Source organism: Haemaphysalis longicornis, unplaced genomic scaffold (assembly GCF_048455015.1).
Source record: "Haemaphysalis longicornis isolate Haplotype H1 unplaced genomic scaffold, Haemaphysalis longicornis Haplotype H1 scaffold_9, whole genome shotgun sequence".
In the NCBI taxonomy this organism is placed as follows: domain Eukaryota; kingdom Metazoa; phylum Arthropoda; class Arachnida; order Ixodida; family Ixodidae; genus Haemaphysalis; species Haemaphysalis longicornis.
In genome coordinates this window covers 39,529,563-39,552,105 of record NW_027526460.1, presented here as the reverse complement: position 1 = coordinate 39,552,105, position 22,543 = coordinate 39,529,563, and the positions used below count along the sequence as shown (strand labels likewise).

At 46.8% G+C, this 22,543-nt stretch overlaps 1 protein-coding gene across 2 annotated transcripts; it reads left to right on the top strand.

Moving 5' to 3' along the window:
- The first annotated feature begins 3,863 nt into the window (after positions 1-3,863).
- LOC144152803 (serine/threonine-protein kinase 40-like) lies at positions 3,864-18,844 on the top strand. 2 transcript variants are annotated; one of them, XM_077684266.1, is made up of 8 exons: positions 3,864-4,224; positions 6,308-6,393; positions 7,371-7,505; positions 8,848-9,078; positions 9,204-9,372; positions 10,210-10,354; positions 11,355-11,474; positions 13,062-18,844. In XM_077684266.1, exons 1-8 carry the CDS (start codon positions 4,113-4,115, stop codon positions 13,477-13,479), a joined length of 1,416 nt encoding a protein of 471 aa, XP_077540392.1. In that variant the 5' UTR covers positions 3,864-4,112; the 3' UTR covers positions 13,480-18,844. The 2 variants fall into 2 exon arrangements, with proteins under 2 accessions (XP_077540392.1, XP_077540394.1); XM_077684268.1 differs by having other exon boundaries at positions 4,170-4,224; positions 7,388-7,505.
- The last annotated feature ends 3,699 nt before the right edge of the window (positions 18,845-22,543 follow it).

The window sequence follows — 22,543 nt, the reverse complement described above, 5'->3', positions numbered from 1 at the left end:
CGGTGTTGCTGTCGCCGTCACTCACTTCTGCCTCGTCAGACGCGCCAGGTGTGAACGGAACCAACGGAGAAACCCAGCGGCAGTGTAATTACTTTGGGGCTCGAGAATATCTTTACGTTGCTGAAGAAAATAATGAAACGAAAGCTTCATTTATAGCTAGAGTTTAATGAAGCCAGCTTAACACATCCGGAATTCTTATACTGCAGACGGGTCTTGCTTCAACGCATGCTGAACGTCGTGAACCTGCAGGGGGAGCACGGCCGCTTGTTCTGAAAACACAAAGCAGGAAAAAGGATAGCTAGAACTGGCGTCACACAAACGAAAGCATATGTATGTGACCACTTAATTCTTCGCAAGAACCATCAACACTAAGCAGCACTCACGAGCACCAGTTGTTATAAACGACAGCTGAAGTTTTGGCGGGAACGAGCGCGAGCTCTCCCGTACCGCGCAAGGAAAATTGAAGTGGTGACTTACGTTTTCAGCAGCGGCCGCAGCAGGCAAACGATGTTATTCAACCAGTCAGGTATACTTCAAACACGCCCACCGACACAATAGGCACCTCACAGACACGTACAGGAGTACTACGGCGGTTTCAATCCACAAAAGGGACGGAGACGCGAGAGCGACGCGTACGTCCACCAGCCCCGCCGAGGAGAAAAAGAACGTGCAAAGGCACAACGCTCAAGTGGTCCGACGGACACCGTCGCGTTAGGACGCACTAATGACCCATTCCTACTGAACGTGTAAGACTATCTCTCCCGCTCCTTTGAATACGCTGCACTTAAGTTTAAGTACGCTTTGTTTTGTGGCACGGTGCTGTGGCTCTTTAGGTAACTACTTTTTTTCTGCATTGTGGCCTGTACACCGCTTCAACCGTCTTGTTTGAACATGCTACGCGCACGGCAAGCGCGTGTTCAAAATGCGCTTTTATGCATCAGCTGAAGCTCGGCCTCCGATGGACTTTCCGTGTGACGTTACTTCCGGTCGCCGTTTGATTGGCGCTGAGTCAATCTTCCAGCCGAGTTACCGATGAGCGGCCAATAGCTCGGAAGCCAATGGGGACCCACGGGGTTCCAATCATTGGCAATCGGAAGCAATCGGACAGCTACGCCGCAGCTACGCCGTAAGACAGCTACGCCGCAGTGCCGGCCGCAGGATGGCACGAAGGCGACAGCTGTCTTTCAACAATACCCACAGTAAGACAGCTACGCCGCAGTGCCGGCCGCAGGATGGCACGAAGGCGACAGCTGTCTTTCAACAATACCCACAGTAAGACAGCTACGCCGCAGTGCCGGCCGCAGGATGGCACGAAGGTTGGCAGGATTGTTGTTGTTGTTGTTGTTGTTGTTGTTGTTCGGAGTGTGCTCCGAAGTAGTGTTCGGAGCGCACGTACGCAGTGAATTCAGAATGAACGGATTCACGCGGTTCGCAGATACATCACGCATCAGACGCCGTCCTGTCATAAGAAAAAAAAAGCGACGTTTAATAGCGATACTTACGGCAGTGAGCCAAGTGGGCCTGCGGAAATTGAAAACGCACCTGGACGAGTGGCGTGACTGGTCGTTTGTTTATCAATGACATCGCGTTTTGCCCTGACTGGTGTTATCATCCCCTTGTGGTATACACAGAAGCCGCGTAATTAATTCGTATGAGCCGGTACTCTGGCACCAAAAGTTCGATATGAAGCTAAGTATCCCATCAGGGATACTTAGCACTGCAAATAAAAGTATAGATACAGGCGACATATAGCTTATGAGTGAAGAAATGTATGCGAGTGAAACGGTTCGCTCAGAGTTTATCGCTTAGTTATAGCAGAGTCCTTCAATGCTTTTCTGGTCATGAAACTCCGCCGTCACGCTAAGGGAGAGCTTCGTCGGCTGCCCAGGGAGGCCGCGGCGCGGCGCTTTAAAGGGGCCCTAAATAGGTTTCCGAAGGTCGCCATTTCAATCGCGCAATCGTTAGAGTATCCCTTCGCGACAACGTATACCAAATATTACACCTCTGCGTAAAGCAGGGGCCGCACAAACACGCAAAAAAGATTCCACTTTCTCCCCCGGCTTACCAACCGTACCTTGCCGCCACACCTGCGCGCTCTGACGTATTTTTTCTGTTCTGACGCACCTCTATGACGCACGAAACACTGCCCAGTACGGTGCCGCCATTGGTGGATTTATCAAATTATGCCGCAGATCACCGCTGGAGATCATGTACAAAGGAGATAATTAAATTAGCCAGCTTCGTCGAAATAATGTAGTACAGTCGCATAAATAAACTTTTAGGCGACAACTATCAAAATTTTGGAAGATTATACTTTTTTTTTTTTCGGTGAGCTGTTGCGCACTTCCGGAAGCAGAACACCTCGCAGGTGAGCTTGACCTGAGTGCGTGCGTGCGTGCTTTTCGTCTCCACGTGCTGCGAAGCCCGCATCGTCACGCGACAGCAACTTGATCGTTCAACTGCCTGCGCGGCCCTGAATGAGCAGAACAAACAGGCAAACGCGACCGTGTGCAGTCGTCGGCTGCAAGGCCGTCGACTGGCTTGCGGTAAAAACACTACACAGCGTACCGCGAGATGAGCCGCTACGCTCAGTTTGGCTGCAGCGCATCGGTCTCCGACCATCTGACAAGCGGAAAGTCTTGCTCGTTTGCGGGCATCATTTCTCTCCGGACGACTACTTCCGAAGCCCACAGATGGTGGAACAAATGGGGTTCCCAGCAAGGCCAGTATTGCGGCCCCAAGCGACACCGACTCTCCATCTTCCGAGTGCAGCGGTAAGTATACAAGGCCATGCTTTGATTTTTGGAAGTGTCTAGCGTTAGAACCAGCCGATTAGCCGCCGTTTCTCGTTCTGGGATTTGGTGTTGTGGTTCTGCCGCCGACTACGGACGTTGTAGTCCGTGGTTCGATTCTCGCACCGCGTGTCCTAGCTTTCGTCACTAAACTTCAGTACGTGGAAAGCATAAATGCTATCCCCGCCGGTAGTGTAGTGGTCATCGCACCAGGCGCGAAAGCATAAATGCTAAATGCAGCAACCCCGTTCCAAAACGCTCCGTTGACGCCGAAGTAACGCGTCGTGGCCCGAATGAATGTTTTGGTTTTGTTGAGTACGATTTAGTGAGTTTTAAAAGTTTTAAAAAGCTAGACAGACTCCAACTTTTTCTCTTTTTTTATTAAAATCATGTACGTGTTTTACTGAGAAAGTTTTGGATGATATAAACGTATTTAGTGGTTGGTTACTCCAGGTACGCGCCTCTGGGGCGATCTCTATTTTCTTTTCGCTGTAACAACTTTCAAAACGCGCGGCGTCGGCAACGCGGCATTGCATGGAGACAAGCGCGTTTGAACGCCGCGCCGAACGTCTTTTTCTGTTTAAGTGTTAGTGGCGGCGCTTGGCGGCGGGGTTATGCACTAGGGCAAACGCCGTCATCTGGTTTTCTGCCAGGCAAAAAAAGAAAGTATTAAGGAGGCGCTGGCGCTGGTACTGCGCAGAAGGTGCAAAGCATGGCTCCATGGTGCAAAGCTATCTAGTAACCTTGGTGCAAAGTCCAAACATCGCCTCCTGTATTTTTAAAGCCTTTTACAGCAGACGCAGCCTTTTACAATACAGGAGGCGATGGTCCAAACCACGACCGTCACAAATACTACTACCAGCATCCATGACTACCAGAGTCCTTCAATTCTACTAATAACCAATATAAATATCCAAATTATAAAATAAATAATAAAAATATAATTAAAGTTTTAATATTTATTTTTAGCTGAGGACTTGTTTTGGTTTGGCACATCCGACTTGAATGTTTTAATCATCGCCTCCTTTAACGTTTGTGCGGGGCTAATAGAGATGGCGGCGGCGTCTTGTGATGTCTGCTATGGTCCCTATGTCTGCTTACAGCTTACAGTGTTTGTTTTGCGTGCATGGGGGAACAGAATTCTTTTGTCCGTGTTTGATTGTCAGCGCGAATTATTGGAGTGAACTTCTTGTCGCTGTACCTGATTCCTGTCTGCAGAATGTCGCCGACGTCCAGCTGACATGATGCTGCGTGGGATGTGCTAAGTCGGGACAGAGATCAGTGGCAGGGTTTCCCGTGGAAACGTAACTTCAAGCCAACATGAAGAGGGCGAGATTCGACGAAGCGCAGCCCTCGACGAACGACGACTGCCCGAAAGAAGGCAGCCCTGTCAAAATGAATGGTGTGAGGAAAGCGGGCCCCTACTTGCTTGGTAAGAACCACTTGTTTGACGTAATCGTGGTTACATAATGATGCAACAGAATAAAGGCGTCAAAATCACAGTCACTGTTTATATGACTTAACGACATATTAAGCCAGCAAAGCAGCCTACAAAATTGTGCGAGGCTCTCGATCAATCCGGTATCGTGATGTTTACTTTGCTATCTGCTATAGTTACCTGCCTCAACGATGTTCGATGACTAGCATCCGTATCATTGACACAAACTGGTTACGATGTGTAGAACTTGATTATACAATTCACTTAACTGCGCACTAACATCCCAAGTGCATCTGTATAAGATCGTAATACTATAGTGACACGAATACCCCAACACGAAGCAGCGCAGTGGCACACAAAACTAAAATATTTGTACTCAGGGATTTGTACACCCCAATTGTACCCCCAAGGAGGATTTCGACACCCCCCAAAAATGGTTCCACAACCACGAGCACCCCGCCCAGGTATTTATACACACACCCCCAATATCCCCCCCCCCCTACCTTCAGGAGAATTGCGACACCCGCCCAAAATGAAATTCTGGATAAACCGAAATTGTACTTAAAAGACGCCTAATAAAATTTCATGGCAAAAGGGTGCTGCTTGGCTAGGCTGATAGGCAAAAGGGGACTGCGAAAAGAAGAACTGAATCGTACAAGTGGCAAGCACAGTGTGTCACTCACTTGTGTCATCCTGTCTCTTCACACAGTTCTTTTTCTGAACACTGCTGGTGCGCGACTTCTATCGCTTTTTGCCCTCTTTCATCTGTAGCAGTCTTAAGCTTGAAGAAGTTTTTTTTTTCTTTTCTTTGTCCTTCACTGGGTTCTGCCAGTGTCTGATCCATGGATATTTTCTTGTTTACATTACCTACTCTGTTTACATTACCTGTTTACATTGTTTACATTACCTGTTTACGTTACCTACTCTCACAAGAGGTTATGGTGTGCATACAGGGGCCTCTTCGATTACCAGTCCTGGATTCTCCACGGTCAATCCAAATACTGCGTTCAAATTGGAGGTCTCGGCATATGTGGGAAAATTGAGCACCTACGGACAAATATCATGTGGGGGCATATTGTGTGCGTTGTCCCCTTAGTGCACTTACTGACATAGTCACTTATTGTGTGCGTTGTCCCCTTAGTGCACTTACTGACATAGTCATTTGTTTGCAGCGTAGTGTTCAAATGAGTCAGGGAGAGAGAGAATACACGTTTATTGAAGTCGAGAAATGGCGTCCTCAGTCCAAGACATGTAGCCGTACCCTCCTCATAGCTTTCACTGCTGCTTAGCAGCAGCAAGGGAGTTAGCATCGCGGGTATTAGGAAATTTGCAAGAATACGTTTTCTGTGCTCATCGCTAGGAAAGTAGTGCATACTAAGATCGGAGCATTGCCAATGTCTCTTAGCCCTGCCTGCATTGCTTATATTTTCATTGCTCAGTGATGACAGTGCTTTTTTGTTGCTCTGTTCACTGTCTGCGTCCCATTTTTGTGCACTATTCGCTTCACAGCGCAGTTATCTATATATAGTTTTCTCAATATAGTTTTCGCAATATTCTCAAGTTCTGAATATAGGTTTCAATTTCGACTGCCATTAAGATTATGAGATTAAGTTTCATTTGTAACTGTATATAAGCCGTGCGCATATTTTTCTTCTATTCCAGGGAAGAACATGGGAACAATGTTTGAATTTGTCGTGAATGAGTTGACCCTAAATTACAGGACTTTTTTTTTTGGGGGGGGGGGGGTACTTATCTTCTAGCCCAGTGTGACCATCCAGTCATGACGGTGTTGCGAGTATTTAGGTGACATCTAGCATCAACAGTTGGACCTCAGTAGCGCTGAAACACTGAAGAACTGTGCACATTTAAAGCAAAAAAAAAGTTACCAGTGCATCTACCTGTAGTATCCTTTATATCTTCATATCTTTCACTAAAATAAAAGCCCAAACTCGAGAAACAGCTGTTCATCTTTGCTAGTGATTCTTAATTGTCAGTGGTGACGGGACCAGCAGAATATCAACTAGGCTTGGAAATGGTCAAAACTTGCCCAATACACGCCATCTCGTTGTCTTTTAAGGCCCGAAGTTGGGGACGTCGCCAGTCTGCAGCATCACTCAATGCCTGGCTAAGAAGGAGGGCACGGACGACTTCTACACCATAAAGGTGAAGACCTCCGGCATTTTTCTTGACCACTGGGATTATACCATTCAGGCGAAGCACCATAAGTCAGTATTCTTAAGGAATTGCAATTTAGAAGAGTTGCTCTTCACATTCAAGAAGCCTAATCAACCTGAACTCTTAAGGCTTATGTCACCCTTTAGACGGGCCATGAAGACAAAATACAACTTTGTCTAATTTAAAAGAACCGGCCTTTGGTAGCTCACAGAGCTCTATCCCAGCCATGAAAAAAGCAAAAACGCCCGTGTGTACGGGATTTCGGTGCACGTTAGAGATCCCCAGGTGGTCAAAATTAATCCGGAGCCCTCCACTACTGGGCACCTCGTCGCTTGCGTTGCGTCGGCACGTTAAACCCTGTAGTCAATCAATTAATCAATCTATCGACCAATGTAGAGTGCAATTTGAAGTTTTTCTATATTTCTTGCGCAGCGGCTGAGCCACTCAGCCGCTGCGGCGGGTAAATTATATTAAGTGACGTTATGTGGGAAGGAGAGATTTTATATTGGCCGGCATTTAAAATGCGGTTATCAGTCTTTTAACTGCACCTTAACATCCAAGTGATACATCAAATGAAACTAGAGGGCACACTTCTATTGCCCAGCCATGTTTCTTGGCGGTGAAGTTGGCAACCGCCAATCGCAGAAATGAATTTCTGTGACGTCGTAAACAAATCGCCAGAAAGTGCCTGGGGAGTCGCCACTGCTTCATATGTTTCCTTTAACATCTCAATTATTTCTCTGAAGTTTGCAGTGAAATTGGTATCATTGTTACCTATCAGGGCAAAGCAGTCTGTTTACGAACCAAACTTATATTTTGTCTTCGTGGTCCCTTTAGGACCTTGCCGCTCGTACTACAGTCATTCAGCTAAAGTGACATCGAGGTGGCTTCTTCTTGTTGGAAGAGGGCATTGCGGAGCGCAGTGCGCTTGCAGTGACCCCTGACCCCTGGTCGTCGTCCTTCAGGTTCTGATCATACGCAGCCCAGAGGAAGAGACCCAGGAAGACCGTCAGGGCAAGATGCTGCTGCACACGGAGTACTCACTGCTCTCCATGCTTCACGACCAGGATGGCGTCGTACACCACCACGGAATCTTCAAGGTAGGCTGCCACACCATTTTGAAACTATCCACGTGCAAAGCACATGTGATTGAAGGTCGTTTGCTCTCACCGCAAAGCCAATTTTTGTGTGCGGAAGTTGGAGCCTAAGCCACTGGACAACTTTCTAGCTGGGTACCACTGAGGTGTCTTTGAGGCACTAGAATAAATGAATTCTACCAAGAGTGTTAGAGATGTGGGTGAATGACTGTCACAATTTGAAGATGAAATACGTTTGCTAGGAATGCAAAGGTTGTGGATGAACGATTTCAGTTGTCGTAGTAAAGGAGTTGCCAAGAAATAGGTAGCACCATGCTTGCCACCTGAGACGAATGTGAATGGGGCCAAGTTGAGTCTCTTCTGGTTAAATAAAAATGGTTGCGAACTGCACTGATACGATATGAGCGCAGTCGCAGAGGACTGTGTTCAGTTTGAAGTTAGGGAATTTCCCCGGGGTGTGTTATATTGGCTGCATGTGGTTGCAGTGAGAGCAGGCATTTGGTCATCAGAATTGGCCTGGGTAGAGCCACAATTAGCTGTTTCAAGCTGTACAGATGATTGTGGTTACATTGAAACTTGCACTGTGTGCCTGCCCGCAGCCAATGAATTTAACTCGTTGATTGATTGTAGGGTTTAACGTAGGCAATGAGGCACGCCGTAGTGGAGGGCTCCGGATTAATTTCGACCACCTGGGGATCTTTAACGTGCGCTGAAATCTCGTACACATGGGCATTTCTACTTTTCGCCTCCATCAGAAAAGCGGCCATCACGGTCGGGAATCAAACCCACGTACTCGGGCTCAGCAGCGCAACGCCTTAGCCACTGAGTTACCGCGGCAGGTAATGAAGTTAACTCATTGCTTTCATCACGTTTGCCAGCCACCCTGACGGTTGCCACCTTTGTCTCACTACTGGTTACGATGCTAAAAATAACATGCAGTGTTGCAGCTGCTGATAACATAGCACTCGCATCAGTTGGGGTAGCATCACTGAGGAGCGAGGTTTGGAAAGGACAAAAAGGCCCGCATGGAGGGGGCTATGTCCCCCCTCCCCCCTTTGGATCTACGGTTGAGATTGTGAAGACCCTTAGTTCCACAGTTGAAATCAATTGGATGTTGTTAACTAAAATTGTCAGATTCTTGCTTGCTTTACTTATTTTTCGAAGACCGTAGTTCCCTCTCCCCCCTTCTTCCGTGGTGCTCCTAGTGGTGCTCCGTTTGTGCAGAACCTTTGGCGTGGCAGCCTCGGCTCTCGCACCGTCACTGCTCTGCGACGCACTGCCCCTGGGTCTGTGGGCGGCCAGTTCCTCAGATCCTGGTCGACATCCCCCTTCCCCCGTGGTGCAGGACCGTGCGTGGGAGATGCGGGAGGAGCCGGACGGCAGCCTGGTGTACACGGGGCGGCAGCAGCAGCGGCTGTGCCTGGTGCTGGACTGCCTGTGCCGGCACGACTTCGGCACGGCCACGGCCGACCTGGTCAACCTGCAGCACTACGTGATCCGTGAGAAGCGCCTGCAGGAGCGCGAGGCCCTGCTCATCTTCCAGGACATCGTGCGCATCGTCTGCGCCCTGCACAAGGTCTCGCCTTTCTCCCCCTCCCTTTCAACTCCCGAGTCCTTGGTCTTTCCCTGTCTACAGCAGCGCTACTCTGCGGAGTTGGTCGTGGTCTCTGATGAAAGGGGCTCACTCCTCTCCCGTTACAGCTGAACATTGTCCACCGGGACCTCAAGCTGGGCAACATGGTGTTCCACAAGCGCAGGCGGAAGGTCACCATCACCAACTTCTGCCTGGGCAAGCACTTGATCAATGAGAACGACCTTCTCAAGGACCAGCGCGGAAGCCCCGCCTACATCAGCCCCGATGTGCTGAGCGGTGGGTGGCTGACTGGGGTTGGGGGGAGGGAGGGAGGGAGGGAGTGTGCTGTGCAACATCCTGCTTAATTAATCAGCTCAGCGTAGCGAAGAGAATATTGGACACATAGCATGGCTACGAACGTGCATGTAGGTGCAATTTGCTGGAGTGGCCTGGTTGGGGCGCCTTTTTTCCCCCTTTCTATGATCTATTGGCTCGAGAATGTTTGCATTCATTCAAAACTATTTGTGCACAACTCTGACAAGACATGAACACATTTATTTATCCTTCTTCGTGCACTTAAGAGCCAAGCTTTGAAAAGCCTCGAAGAATTCTGTCACAAGATTGTACTCTAAATTTGAAGTCTTTAACGGCAGCTCCTTGATCTAAGGGACAGTGAAGCAGTCACGTGACTACGCTTTGCAAATATAAACTGCCAACAGTTTTAAGTGGTAATCTCCATAAAATGGTAGGTCAAGGAAGAAATCGGCTAGGCACAACCGCAGCAGGCCTGAAAGCTTTGACTGGGGAGTCTTAATTCGATCACCTGCTTTTCTTTTTTTCTCTTTGTCCGGTATAGTAGCTCCTCGTATAGCCCACTTGTTAAAGCTGCGCTCAACTTTTTCCCGGTGAAGAAAAACTTTACCCGAAGCTTTAGTCTCACGGTTTCTGCCAGTTCTAGTGCAGCACTTCCACAATCCGAGCAATGGGGAGCTTTGGTTAGTCGACACCCATCTTGGCCTTAACAAGTGCTTTGAATAAGAGAAACACCTTCTCACGGTAACTGAAGGGTGGCGTAAGCAAGAGCACCTTTCGAATTTGCCGCCCTTCGTTGTTGCTGTGCTGACTCCGTTGCAGGGAAGCCGTACCTGGGCAAGCCCAGCGACATGTGGGCCCTGGGTGTGGTGCTGTTCACTATGCTTTACGGGCAGTTCCCCTTCTACGACTCCAACCCGCAGGAACTGTTTAGGAAGATCAAGGCTGCTGAATTCACCCTACCCACGTGAGTCACGGGGCCTCCTGCCTGCAGTGTTGCACTTCAAGTGCCTCGATTAGAATGGTCACCCAATGTCAGATGCCACGAGTAGCTACTGCTGAACAGTGAAACCAATGTCACGACCCTTTCTGGTGAGCTTTTCTGGAAGTGCATGGGTAGGAAGTTAGCTTCGTAGACCAGTACAGTGCAGAGCACTTATGTGTCGTGTCAGCTGTGTAAATCCACACTGTAAGCAGTACTGTAGCTGCGACCTAAACGTCCACAAACCAAGGCCATGTGCACAACCTGCCTTTCAAGCACTCCTTGTCAGCACTTAAGGGGGTACATGGCTCTTAAAACAACTTCTTTTAAGTTTCAAGGGACTCTATGAAACTGTTCCACTGATTTCAAATATGCCATTATTTTTTGAGTAAGTCAATCAGTTACCAAGATAATTAGAGATAATTAGTCATTTTGGTATTTGGTATTTGGAATGGGCATTCGAAATGGTTCCCTGCCACTGGTGCCACCAAGGTTTAATGAGCTGTAAAATTAGTTCCAAGTGGTGCATCAAAAAACCGATTCTCGTCTTGCACTCACCAGGGTTCATATCATTGAAAATATCAGGATTACAGTTTTATGACTAACACTGTTTTGTGTATTGTTCCTCCAAAAATGGCTAATTGTCTCTACTTATCTTGGTAACTGATTGACTTACTCAAAAAATAATGGCATATCTGAAATCAGTTGAAAAAAAGCAAGACTGCCAAGTTTCACAGAGTTTACTTGAAAATTAAAGGAAGCAGTGTCCCCCCCTTCAACGCACACCGTTTATGAGCACAGCCACAACGTTTATATCGGGCCCTTTTCTATGTCTCTGATGCACTGTTAAAATGCGTAGCAAGGTCAGGTTAATTAAGAGCCTCCCAGTACGTGCATGCTTCGCTCAAGCGCAAGGTGTTGTGGGTTTGCCTCGTTGCCGGTGCACTCACTGCCACTCACCGCTGCCTTCCTGGCCCTAATGCAGGGAATCACCTCTGTCGGAGAACACGCGGATGGTGATCCACAAGCTGCTGGTCTTGAACGCCAAGCAGAGGATGACGGCCGAGCAGGTTCTCGAGAGCGTGGAGACCACCCTCGCCATGTGGTACGTCGCGCAGTATCATTCCAGTAGCCGCGTTTCACCAGCAGCTGTGGCTGCCAGTTTTCTTGTTTCATGTATTTTATTTCCGATGACAAAATTTTCCGAGGCTTCACATGTCTTTGAAGCGTGAGCCGTTGGAAAATGAATGGCCCGGTGTGTGCGTGCTGTTAGCATGTGGTCAGCACCAAAGTTGCACGCCGTTCGAAACATGATTTGAAGCTCAACCTTACGCATCTCATCACTCGGATATGCATCTTGGGTAGATTAGTTATTAAACAGCACCATTTTTAAGATTAGTAGATTTAACGGGGCCATGCAGGCAAAATACAAGTTTGTTTTATTCGAAAGATTTTGTAATTTGTAGTGCCCCCAGCGCCTTTCCGGCAGCAAACGATGCCGTATTCAATAAGAAATTAATCAATTCAGGTGAAAATTTTGATTCTTTCACTAAATTGTGTGTTTTCGTGATGCCTCCTATGGAGTCATAAGTGCGCATATTCAAACAAACTTCCACTGCACCATTTGGCTCTACAGCCTTGCTTGCCGTCATTCCTCCAAGATGGTGCTACCACACTCAGCCTCTGACCATTGTCCACTGTTGCTTTGCTTTTGACCGTATTTGCAGCTGGCTTGTGTGTGTGTGTTTTTTTTTTTTTTTTTTTGCATCAGCCTTGCTTACTGCACCATATTTGCACCCGTCTTGCTTACTGTCAGTCCTCCTAGATGGCGCTACCACACTGAGCCACTGACCGTTGTCCACCATTGCTTTGCTTTTGACCGTATTTGCACCTGGCTTGTTTTTGTTACAGTAGAAAGTAATCGTTTTGTGAAACATGGGGTATGCTTGACAAACAGGGTCACATAAGACAACACCTTTTGCACCAATCAGCCAGTGTTGTGTAAAACAACTCCGAAGTGGCGGACTGCTGTGCAGCTAAAACAAGCATAGTGTGCCCAGTACCAACAGCAGTGTGCATCGGTACTTCTATGCTTACGTGTATTTTCGTAACTTTCATTCTTTACCCTACCATTCTTACTGCTGTGAAATGAATATGCATTATATTTAAGCGCAAATAGCTCGTTCGGCAAGCTTATAAGCCGTGCCTAATTTGTGCTTGCTTTGGCCAGCCTCAGCCCATTGCACAGCGGGGAATATGACATCATAGGATCTGTTGCGGGAAATGAGCTAGTGGGTCGCATAGCCATTCCCTTTTTCCCTTATTATATGGCTTGTTTGAGCGAAGTGAGCGTTAGAAGTGGTGTCAGTATGATTCTAACGTGGCAATCTTTTGACTGAACCCAACTTATGTTTTGTTTGCATGGCCCCTTTAAACGTGTGTTGCATGTATGAATGTGTCTTTCTTAGGGATGACCAGTGTTAACGCTCAAGGGAAATAAAATTTGCTCATACGTTTCACCTAAGCTTGGTCACCTCTAAACAGTGTGCCAAAAAGCTTCACTATTCACAGAGTAGAATGGTTCATAAATTTCATTTCAGCAACTGCTCCGATCTCACACGCAATACATTCGAGGCCTTGAATGGTAGCTGGAGGTCATCAAATGTGCTCTTCATGCCCCGTCCAACCGCAGGGCTTCCCTGGCCACTAGTGGCAAGCCGGTACAAGTGGTACCCGACGTGGAGGAAGACGATGCGCGTGTCAGTGAAGAGGCGTCAGCCAGGGATCAGCACTCCTCCATCGCAAGCTTGGCGGAAGTGGCGGCCGTGCCGTCGTCCTTCTCCAAGGACCTGTCCGAGCTCCAGCCCAGGGGCAACGTGGGGGAGTTCATCTTCGGCAGCCGCACCGGCCACATGACGGACTCCCAGGTCGCGGGGGGTGCACCCAAGCGGAGGCAGCCCGGTGTGCTGCCAGTCCAACGAGTGCACGAAGATGCCCGGCCCCTCACGGCAGTCGAGAGCATGCACTTTCAGGGCGTGCTGCGCAGTGCCGCCGCATCTGCCGCAGCCGCAACCGCTGCTTCTCCACCATCTTCTTCGTCCGTATCCTGAGAGTCTTGGCGGGAAAGGGTGCTATCTGTCGGCAGCCAACTACACCTGGGGCCCGACCTGTAAATAACTGTGGATTTTTTTCGTGCATATATGGAAAGGGGGGAGGGGCACTACGAACAGAAGCCGTAGTCCTTGATGCTGTTGTGCTGTCCACTTGCTGGCATCGTTGGGAGTGCCTATTTTCTTCCGCATGCTGTTGCGAACGCCTCACAGCTTTTGGGGGGTGGCGCTAACATGCCAAAGCTACACCGAGACTATGAGGCACGCCGTAGTGGAGGGCTCCGGATTAATTGTGACCACATAAGGATATTTATTGTGCGTCGAAATCTTGACACAGGCATTTTTGCTTCTCGCCTCCATCTGAAAAGCACCCATTATGGCTGAGATCGGACCCACACATTTGGGCTCGGGAGCACAGTGCCTTAGCCCCTGAGCCACCACAGCGGGTACCTCGCAGCTTCAACAGTGCTGCTTGGAGGTGGTGTAATGAAGTACGTAGTTTAGCGCCAGTTGGGGCATTTAAAAAGTTGACGCCAGAAATGCGCACAGCGTCTCTATTTCGTGTTTCTACGGCAGGCACCTGAGCAGATGTGTGCAGCTAGTAATGAAAACCCTGTTTTTGTTACTTTGTTCGTGCCCAAGTGTTGGTTGTAGCCAAAAGGACCCTCAGTTTCCCTCTTTCTTTTTCTCTTCTTTTCTTTGTTGTTAGTGCCGAGAAATTTTTTTAGACGCAGATGTAAGAGCCACTGAGGTGCCATGTAAAGCCATTAGAAAGAAATACAGAAGTGTTTGGATGGTGATACAGCCAACTGTGAGGTTTAAATTAGCCTGAGGCAATTCACAATAACATGCCTCGTGGTGTTCATCGACATGTGGAACTTTAAATTTGAGCATGGACATAACAGGTGGCAAGGACCACACCACCTCAACCCATGAAAACTAGGCATGCGGTATCTTAACGGTTTCACTTCAAGCAATCCCACAGGAAAGCATGAAAACATTCTTCTGAGAGGCTCGAAATTAAATGACTTGCCAATGTCACGTATCATGTACTACAGGCGGGAAAAGCATGAAACGGGGACGCACAAAAATGAAAGTGCAACACGAGATCAAATGTAGTGGTATGCACACTCAATATGGGGGAACTTCAAGCATATTTAGAAAGCTTGTTACACAATTTTAATACAGTAAAACCTCGCTTCAAGAGACACTTGGTTATAAGACATTTAAAAATGGTTTGGTTGGTTTTTATGTTAGCCATGTTAGCAACACTGCATACAAGAGATGTGGTTACAAGAGACGTGTTACTAAGGACAACTTTTTTTAGCTCCCTAGAGTGAATTCTTTGCAATTTAGAAGAGACGTGATGCTAGAGGGGCCTCACATAGAAGACGTAGGGGAAAACTTCGTTGAAGCTAAAGCTTGGGCCTGCTACCAAGAGACCGAAGAGGTTCCAGAACCTCTTGAGGGGTTTGTGTCTGCAAATGTGAGCCTTGTGTGCTCCAAGTATCTTAGAGATTATGTGATCCTTGTGCAAATAAATGGTGCTCTAGAGGACGGACCAGAGGAGGAGGGCAACGAGGATATTGCAGGGCAGATAGTGTCGGCTGTTGGCTGACGAACATCTAATACCTGTACTACACGGTTGTTTCGAAGGCCTTCAGAAGGCGTTCGAACCAGTAGTCTATCGAGTTCCCCATTGAAAATACATAGGATGAACTTGTAACTGAGTGTTCAACTGTCAATGGAAAGCTGCTGTATAGCACAGGTATAAAAGCCCTGAGTGGTATTGTACCCAAAATTAAGGCTTGCAAAGTGCAGGGCTTTATCTCCAAAAGTTGGGAAGGAAGCTAATACAATCTACAATCCCTAAAACTTCTATGAGTGACTTCTTTAGACCATCGTGAGTGACTTTCTGTTGATATGTTCAAGCGTACATTGATGTTAATTCTTAACAAAGTGATGTAGTCTGACTCCACAGTGGCTTTAGAATTTTTGGTTACGAGAGACTTGTTTCCCAGGTCCCTTGAGTGTCTCTTGTAACGACGTTTTACTGAATCATAACAGAGCCCACAGAGAGGTCTGATTCCTATTTTATGTTCGTGTTTTATTTGTTCTCAAATTTACACCCATGCTGTGTCCCAAGAAGAATAAAACGAAAGTGCCCGCATATTGCCCACACCTTGGATCGCAAAATGGGCTCCTGTCAATCTTCATAAAAAACGGAGTAACGTGGAGTTGAACAAATTAATGAAAAGTCTTTGTTCACAGTAGAATGGCTTTTTGGCCTAATGGGGGAAAGGGGGCGTGTGAGAGGAAAAGGAAAAAAGAAAATCTGCATACATACACGCATGTACACCCAAGAGCACAAGTTTATGGACTAGGAAAGCAGCAATTTTGAGTTATTTCTCTGCCGCACGGCAGCGCAAAGTACTGTGTGCGGTAGTTTTCATTAGTTCAGTACTTATACGACATCTCGCATGCATTCGACAGTTTGTCGTGCTGCTATACAAAGTGAAATAACCTAAAATTGCCATTTCCCTGGTCCGCAAACTTTTGATCGTGGCTGTACATGCTGCACATTCACATTCACACACACATGCACAACCACATGCGGCGATCAGTGCCCGCCTTGTTTGCGAATGCCCAAATTGAGAGCAGTGTGTCGCAATCGTGTTGCGTTTATCGAGATAACGGCCGTAGGTACCAGTGTTCATCAAACATCGTTTCTTTTTACGTGCACATTATGGGCACATCACCAGATAAAAATGAGCAGCCAAGAAACCATATTTGTTGTACGGCAAGGCACATCCACAAACCTGTTTACTTGCAAATAGCTGCAATGTTGTCAGAAGCTCCCCTCTCATTTGTGCCATGGGTGGCCTCTGTTTTGTCTTTATTCCACCGCACTGTAGTATCTGAGCTTGGGAAGCAAGCACACTCTTAGTAAAGATAAAATGGCATTATCTCAAGAGTGAGTAGTAAAAGAAGTAAAACATTTTTTGCCTTAATAAAGTTAGTAAAGCACTTTCACTTTTGACTATAAACCAGCTTGAACAAAGCAGGATAAAGATTGCCATGACAGCAGGTGATGGCACGGCTCACGGCACAGCCCGCGTTGTGGAAAAGCGGCATTACGCGTAAAAATGATTACTTTCACCACAACTTTACCGCTCTTACAATTTTTCAATTTTTGATGCAGGTTATACATACGAGAGTGTGGCTAATTGTATGAGGAATACCGAAGAAGAATAGCTGACCAAATACGTCTTTTTGTTGTTGTTATACAGCTTAATTTGTTTCTGAACTTTACGATGTTGTCATACTGCATGACCATGCTGTTGTTTTTGGGGCACGTAGAATTAGTAAGGCACAAATTGCGTTTCAGAGCAACCTGTAATTTTCTTCGCTTGTAGCAGGAGCAACAGAATCTGAATGCTTTGTTGGGCAAGCTGGGTTCGTGGCTTCAAAAAATAAAAAAAGGGCGCACTGGATGAAGACAGAGAAATACAATAGACTGGACGAGCGCTCTTCTGAGCGCTCGTCTAGTCTATCGTATTTCTCTGACCTCGTCCATGGTGCTCTTTTTTTATTTTTTCAAAAAACAGAATCTGAATATTGGCCCCAGAAGTAGACAGGTGTGAAAAACATCAACCCTTCATTGTGGCCATAGCACAGATAACATGTCCGGCTCATTTCTTTTGTTATTTGAACGGCATCTGCTGTTGAAGACCGTGTCTAGTGTAAGCACAACTTTTTAGTTTTTTGGTCAAACATGTCTGCCACTGTGCAGGCATATGCGACACGGCGGTCAAAATGCCCATTTATAGGGATGATTATTAGCCCTGTAATTTGCTTGTTGAGCATTATAATCGGGCACCAGCGTGCATGATGGCCACTACCTCTGTTTCGATATATCAGCGTGGTGCTATAGATGGTGTCTCAGCCACACTGCGTTCGTGAGCACTGCTGACCATAGTGAAGGTTATTTACCACTTGCAATTGAATTCACGAATGGTAACCGTGTTTTTAGTGACAGCTGGATAGACATTGTCACGTGACATGCCGTTAGAAACTCGGGTTCTGTGGTATTCGGACACCAATGGGGTCCATAATAGACGAGATTTCTGTTCTGCCACAAAATGGGTTTAGAAAGCCTCGAGCTGTTTTCTTTCAAGGCCTCACCTTGCGTGCAGTGCAGAAAAAAAAAAAAATGCTTGTCAGGGAATGCCGAACTGTGCTTTGCAGAAAATGAATGTGTCAGCACGCCATTCGTTTCTTCGTGGTGCAAACGTTTGAGGATTGTGGTGCAGTTGGTTGCCATTTGTGAAGTGTGAATAGATTCTTGAAATGTATGGTGGCCTGTGTTCCTTGAAATCTGTACTGCTGCCTGCCTGTGACTGTTGCAAATTGGCCGGTCATTATCATTATGTGAGATTATCTGGTCGCTCACCCACGCGTGCCGCAATGGGCCGTTTCAATTCGAATATACCGTATTTTTGCGATTCTAGGCACCCCCTGATTCTAAGCAACCTCCCCTACTTTGGGGGAAAAAAAATTGGAAAAAAGTTTTCATGCGAACCTAAGCACCCCTTTTCTAAGCAACCATCACAAGGTGGATTGTAGACGTGTGGAAGCGGGCCCAAGTTGACATTGTGGCCGAGTAATTTATAAAGTTTTCTGTTACAAACCACTTCAATGGAACGGAAGATGACCTGCTGGGAAATACTGAGAGTGGCGACCCAGGCAGCACAACAGACTCGAGTAGTAGTAAAAGTGACTGAGTAGCAGACGTAAGTGGTGGGTTCACTCTCTGTGCCTATTTTTCTATTGAATGTTTGCTAAATAAAACGTTATTCCTTGCGTCCGTCTTTTCGAGATATGGCCGCGAAGAAGAAGGGGCCGAGGGGGGGGGGGGGGGGGTATTTAGGTTTTCCAAATATAAGCACCCCCCTCACTTGGGGCATCGCGATCATGGAAAGAAGGGGGTGCTCAGAATCGAGTAACTACGGTACATTCTTACTTTGTGGTATGGGCGCAGTTGTGCGCAGGCTGTGTGCCCTTTTTGTGTAAATCACTGTGAAGACTTTAGTTCACTAGAGCAATGTTCGAAACGATGAATTTCAGCGTGACCGTGACGGGTAATGTTTGTGCTCCATGCTGCCCCGTTTTCGATTCCCGCACTCTGACCTGTACAGTTGTAGTACCTGTATGTGTTGCAAGATTGGGCTGTTGACACAATGCTGTGCAGTACTTATTTCTCTGTTATATGCCCAAAATGTGGCACCATTTGTCACGTGTCTTAGGCAACCAGTATTATTGCTGTTGCACGTGATGGAATAAATCGGCTGCATTGCCTTGAAGAGTGTTTGTCTGGGAGAAGGGTTATTTTTCTATTTTGAAGCACACCTGTAATGCAGGTAGTTTGCCCATTGCAGCATCTTACAAAGCCTAAAAACCAGTGTGTCGAACTGGAACCGAACCAGTATTTTTTCCGAAACTGAACCCGAACCCGAACTGTTATTTTTTGAGGCCGCTGAACCCAAACCGGAACTGAACCAAAAAAATGAGTAACGGTTGCCTGTTCATGACAAAACGCTTCGACAATCCATTGTTGATAACGTGTGGTTGGTGTCATTTGGGGCTTTTCTTTTAGGGGCGAAGCCCCTTAGGGGCTGGGGCTGTCGGCATCTCCTGTCGTCATCGTAATCGTCGTCTCATGTAGTCACGGTACTAAAACACCGGGAAACTCACTTACGCCTCGTGCTAGAACATTGCGTGTTCTAGAAAAACACCGGGACACTCGTTTACACCTTGCGCTACATAGCTTCATGCTTCAAAGATGAGACTTTTGCATCCAAGCTGTATACCTCCACCCCCCCAACGATTTCATCTCCGTTGGCAAAACCGCTGAGGTGCCAAGAATCCACTTATACACTGCGTGCTTCGCGCCTCCCCAGGTTTCACGTTAGTGGAGATGGCCCGGGATTTTTGTCATGTACCACCAACTTTTCAACCTCTCTCGCACTTGTTCTCCTAAACGCTCTCTTCATGGTCACATGGGGCAGGATTGTGCTCGTTGCTAAGTGGCGCAAGCAGGGTGCAAGGCGGGGCGCAATGTCCCTCTCTTCGCGTGCTTGCAGAAGGTTTGAAGCACCGACTCTGCCCTCTCCCTCAGACTGTGCAGGGGTAATCAGGACGCAAGATGGCTGCACTGCACACCAGCCTAGGTTCAAAACCTAAATGTGCTTACCTGTAGCACCTCAAAAGTTGATATTTTGTCTGATTGGTACATAATGGCAACAACAGTGCGAAGGATGGGGGCATGAGATGTAAGAGATGCATACTTGCACTGATTATAGAAACCCTATGTTTTTATTAGTTTTGACGTAGCTTCCTTTATAAGCGACTGTGCCTGCTCTATCGTCCCGAAACCCATTGAAACAGCCCGTTCACTGTGGAGGCGCCAAGTTCCCAGGTTTTTCGATGGCCATGCCAATGCGAACTGCTGTTTCAAGCGGAGGTCAACTGAAACGCACCTCGGCGTCATCTGCTACGCGAAGGCGTCTTCCAGTTAAAAAGTCCGCAAAATGGCGAGCTTGGACTTCACAAGCCAATTTTAAAAACCGAAGCTTTATGCGTGGCGTTGCGGAACTACTAAACAGTGTTCAGTGTACTGTTCCCGCCGGCACGCTCGCCCTTTTGGGTTCACTACGCGAGTTTCACAACAAAATGTGTACATGTCCTCGCGGCTGTCACTGCGATAAGAGTAGTTGACGAGCGAAAAATAATGATGCTTGATTCGGTGTTTAGTGATAATTGAGTAATACTAATTAAATTTTGTTGAAAGGAGTTCAAACATTTGAGCTCCCCTTTTTGAGTCCATTCAGTCTCGTTTTGCCGCTAATATTTTTTACGGTCCCCGATAGGGTACGCGCCCACGCACCCCCCTTGCCTTTATTTTTCTGTCGCCGCTGCTCCACAACGGTGCCATCGCACATGTAGTAGATAAATTGACAACGCGGGAATCGGCAATGCCGGACTGCTGCGCAACGAATGACGACTTCTTTAGCTCAAGGCGATACTCAGTATTTGAGGGCCCCTATATAACCTAAGGATAAACATTCAGCATGCACTTAGCTCATTTCTCTCTACTTCTCCCCGCTACACTCATTCTTCCCTCACCAATCACATACCGAAAAACCGATCAATTCTCAGTTGGTCACAAACCTACTAGTGAACTCACCCGTAACATTTCTGGCTGAATAGAGTGAAATGCAGAAAAAAAGCTTTGCGTTAAATTGTTTACGAACGAACAAGGTAGGCCGAGAGAGACCATCTCTTTTGTAATTACCACTGTCAAGTTCTAGCGTCACCCCAGCCACTATTATTCTATGGTTTTATTTCTGGCCTCGTGAATTTTTATACCTTTTTCGTTAAAACAGCAGTTGACCGTCAGTGCCAGAGCCAGAACCTCCTTTATGCAACACACATTTTTTGTTTGCAAAGGGCCTTGACAACTTTTTTTAAGCCACTCATTGTTGCCAGGTGTGAAGACAAATGTTGACCGTGCCATCGCCAACACAGGAGAACCTGGGATTAGGGCGCCACCAGAGAGAACGGCGGAAGTTCTGGCACTGAGCAGGCACAAGGCGTAATACAGGAGGCTATGGTTTGGAGCATCAGCTTTATGCATGCATGGAGAACCGCAAGCAACAAGAGGGAACAAAAAGGTGAAGGGGGGGCCTCAGAAATAAGATGCTGAAGTATACAAAATGGGGACAAGACGGGTTAGTGCAAAATTTCAAATTTCACTTCAACATTCGAGAGATTTTATTCTTTCCACCTGAGAGGTGCTGCCCTGATTGCCACTATAGTCCTTGGTGCTATTGTCGCTAGTACAGGAAAATCTGATCTTCACATGGGAATGAAATGAAAAGGTCTGTTGTGCATGCATGCGTGCTTCACGTGGAGGTATTTTTGTAGATTGTTTTGACATGGGGATGCAGGCGGCATTCCCCCTTTATTAATGTGATAGCAAGCCCGATACGAAAGGTTTCGTAGCTCATGGCCGGCGCTATGTTGCTGCTGCTTCTCCTTGCTCGCTTAGCTTTGCACGCTAAATGGATCATAAACACAAAACCCAACCTTGCATTATTTGAAAGAACTAGCTTTTGGCAACTCGCCAAACTCCATTAGGGCTTCAGAAAAAAAATAAACAAAAAAAGCTCGCATTTTCTTTTAGAGCGGTGACGTAATAAGGAAATTATTAAAAAGAGAATCAACAGAGTGCAAACTTCTTGTTGGCTATCATGTGGCACAATAAAATGGAATAAGATGCTCCAATACCACGGTCATGTCTGTTGGCAGTGGCTTTTGCTGTTAATTCTGCTGAAAACAAACACCTGCAAACCTAAGGCTGCCAATATGTCCCACTTTTTGCAGTATCTACTCCAATATTGTCGAAGCAGCACATGCCACAACCACAAAGGGTACATAGTGTCACCCCTGGCAAGTTTGTCAAGGTCTTGCTTGTTAACATACTATAACGAAGACGTTAAGGATTTCAACAAGAGCCTGACAAACAGAACGATAGACTGTAAATACAGGCGACTTTAAAGCTTGTGACTTGTCAGAAAACTGTCCCTTTCGCTATCATTTCGTGTTTGATGCCAAGGGCCAAATATATGTATTTTTCTTTTTTTGCAAAATATAAGGTTGTTAAAGGGACAGACAACCGATTTTTGTGGAGTGCATGTCGTGTAGCCCATATGAAAGCCAGCATTTTATATACTGAGGTAACCACAAGGAATTTCTGAATAAACAGGTGGAAATAATTTTAATTTTGCACTAAAATTTTTGAAGTCTGAAAGTTGGCGACACGTGCCTAAAGGTGACATTATGTGTCCAAAACAACTCCACCGATTTCAGCACGATTCAAAAACCGCATGAAGGAACAGGAAAGGTTGCACATTATTGTTGTTTTAGCCAGGCAAGTTTTTGAATACCTCTTTTAATCACATGTGCCGTTAAAAGTGTTGCTGCATGGCTCACTATAATGGTT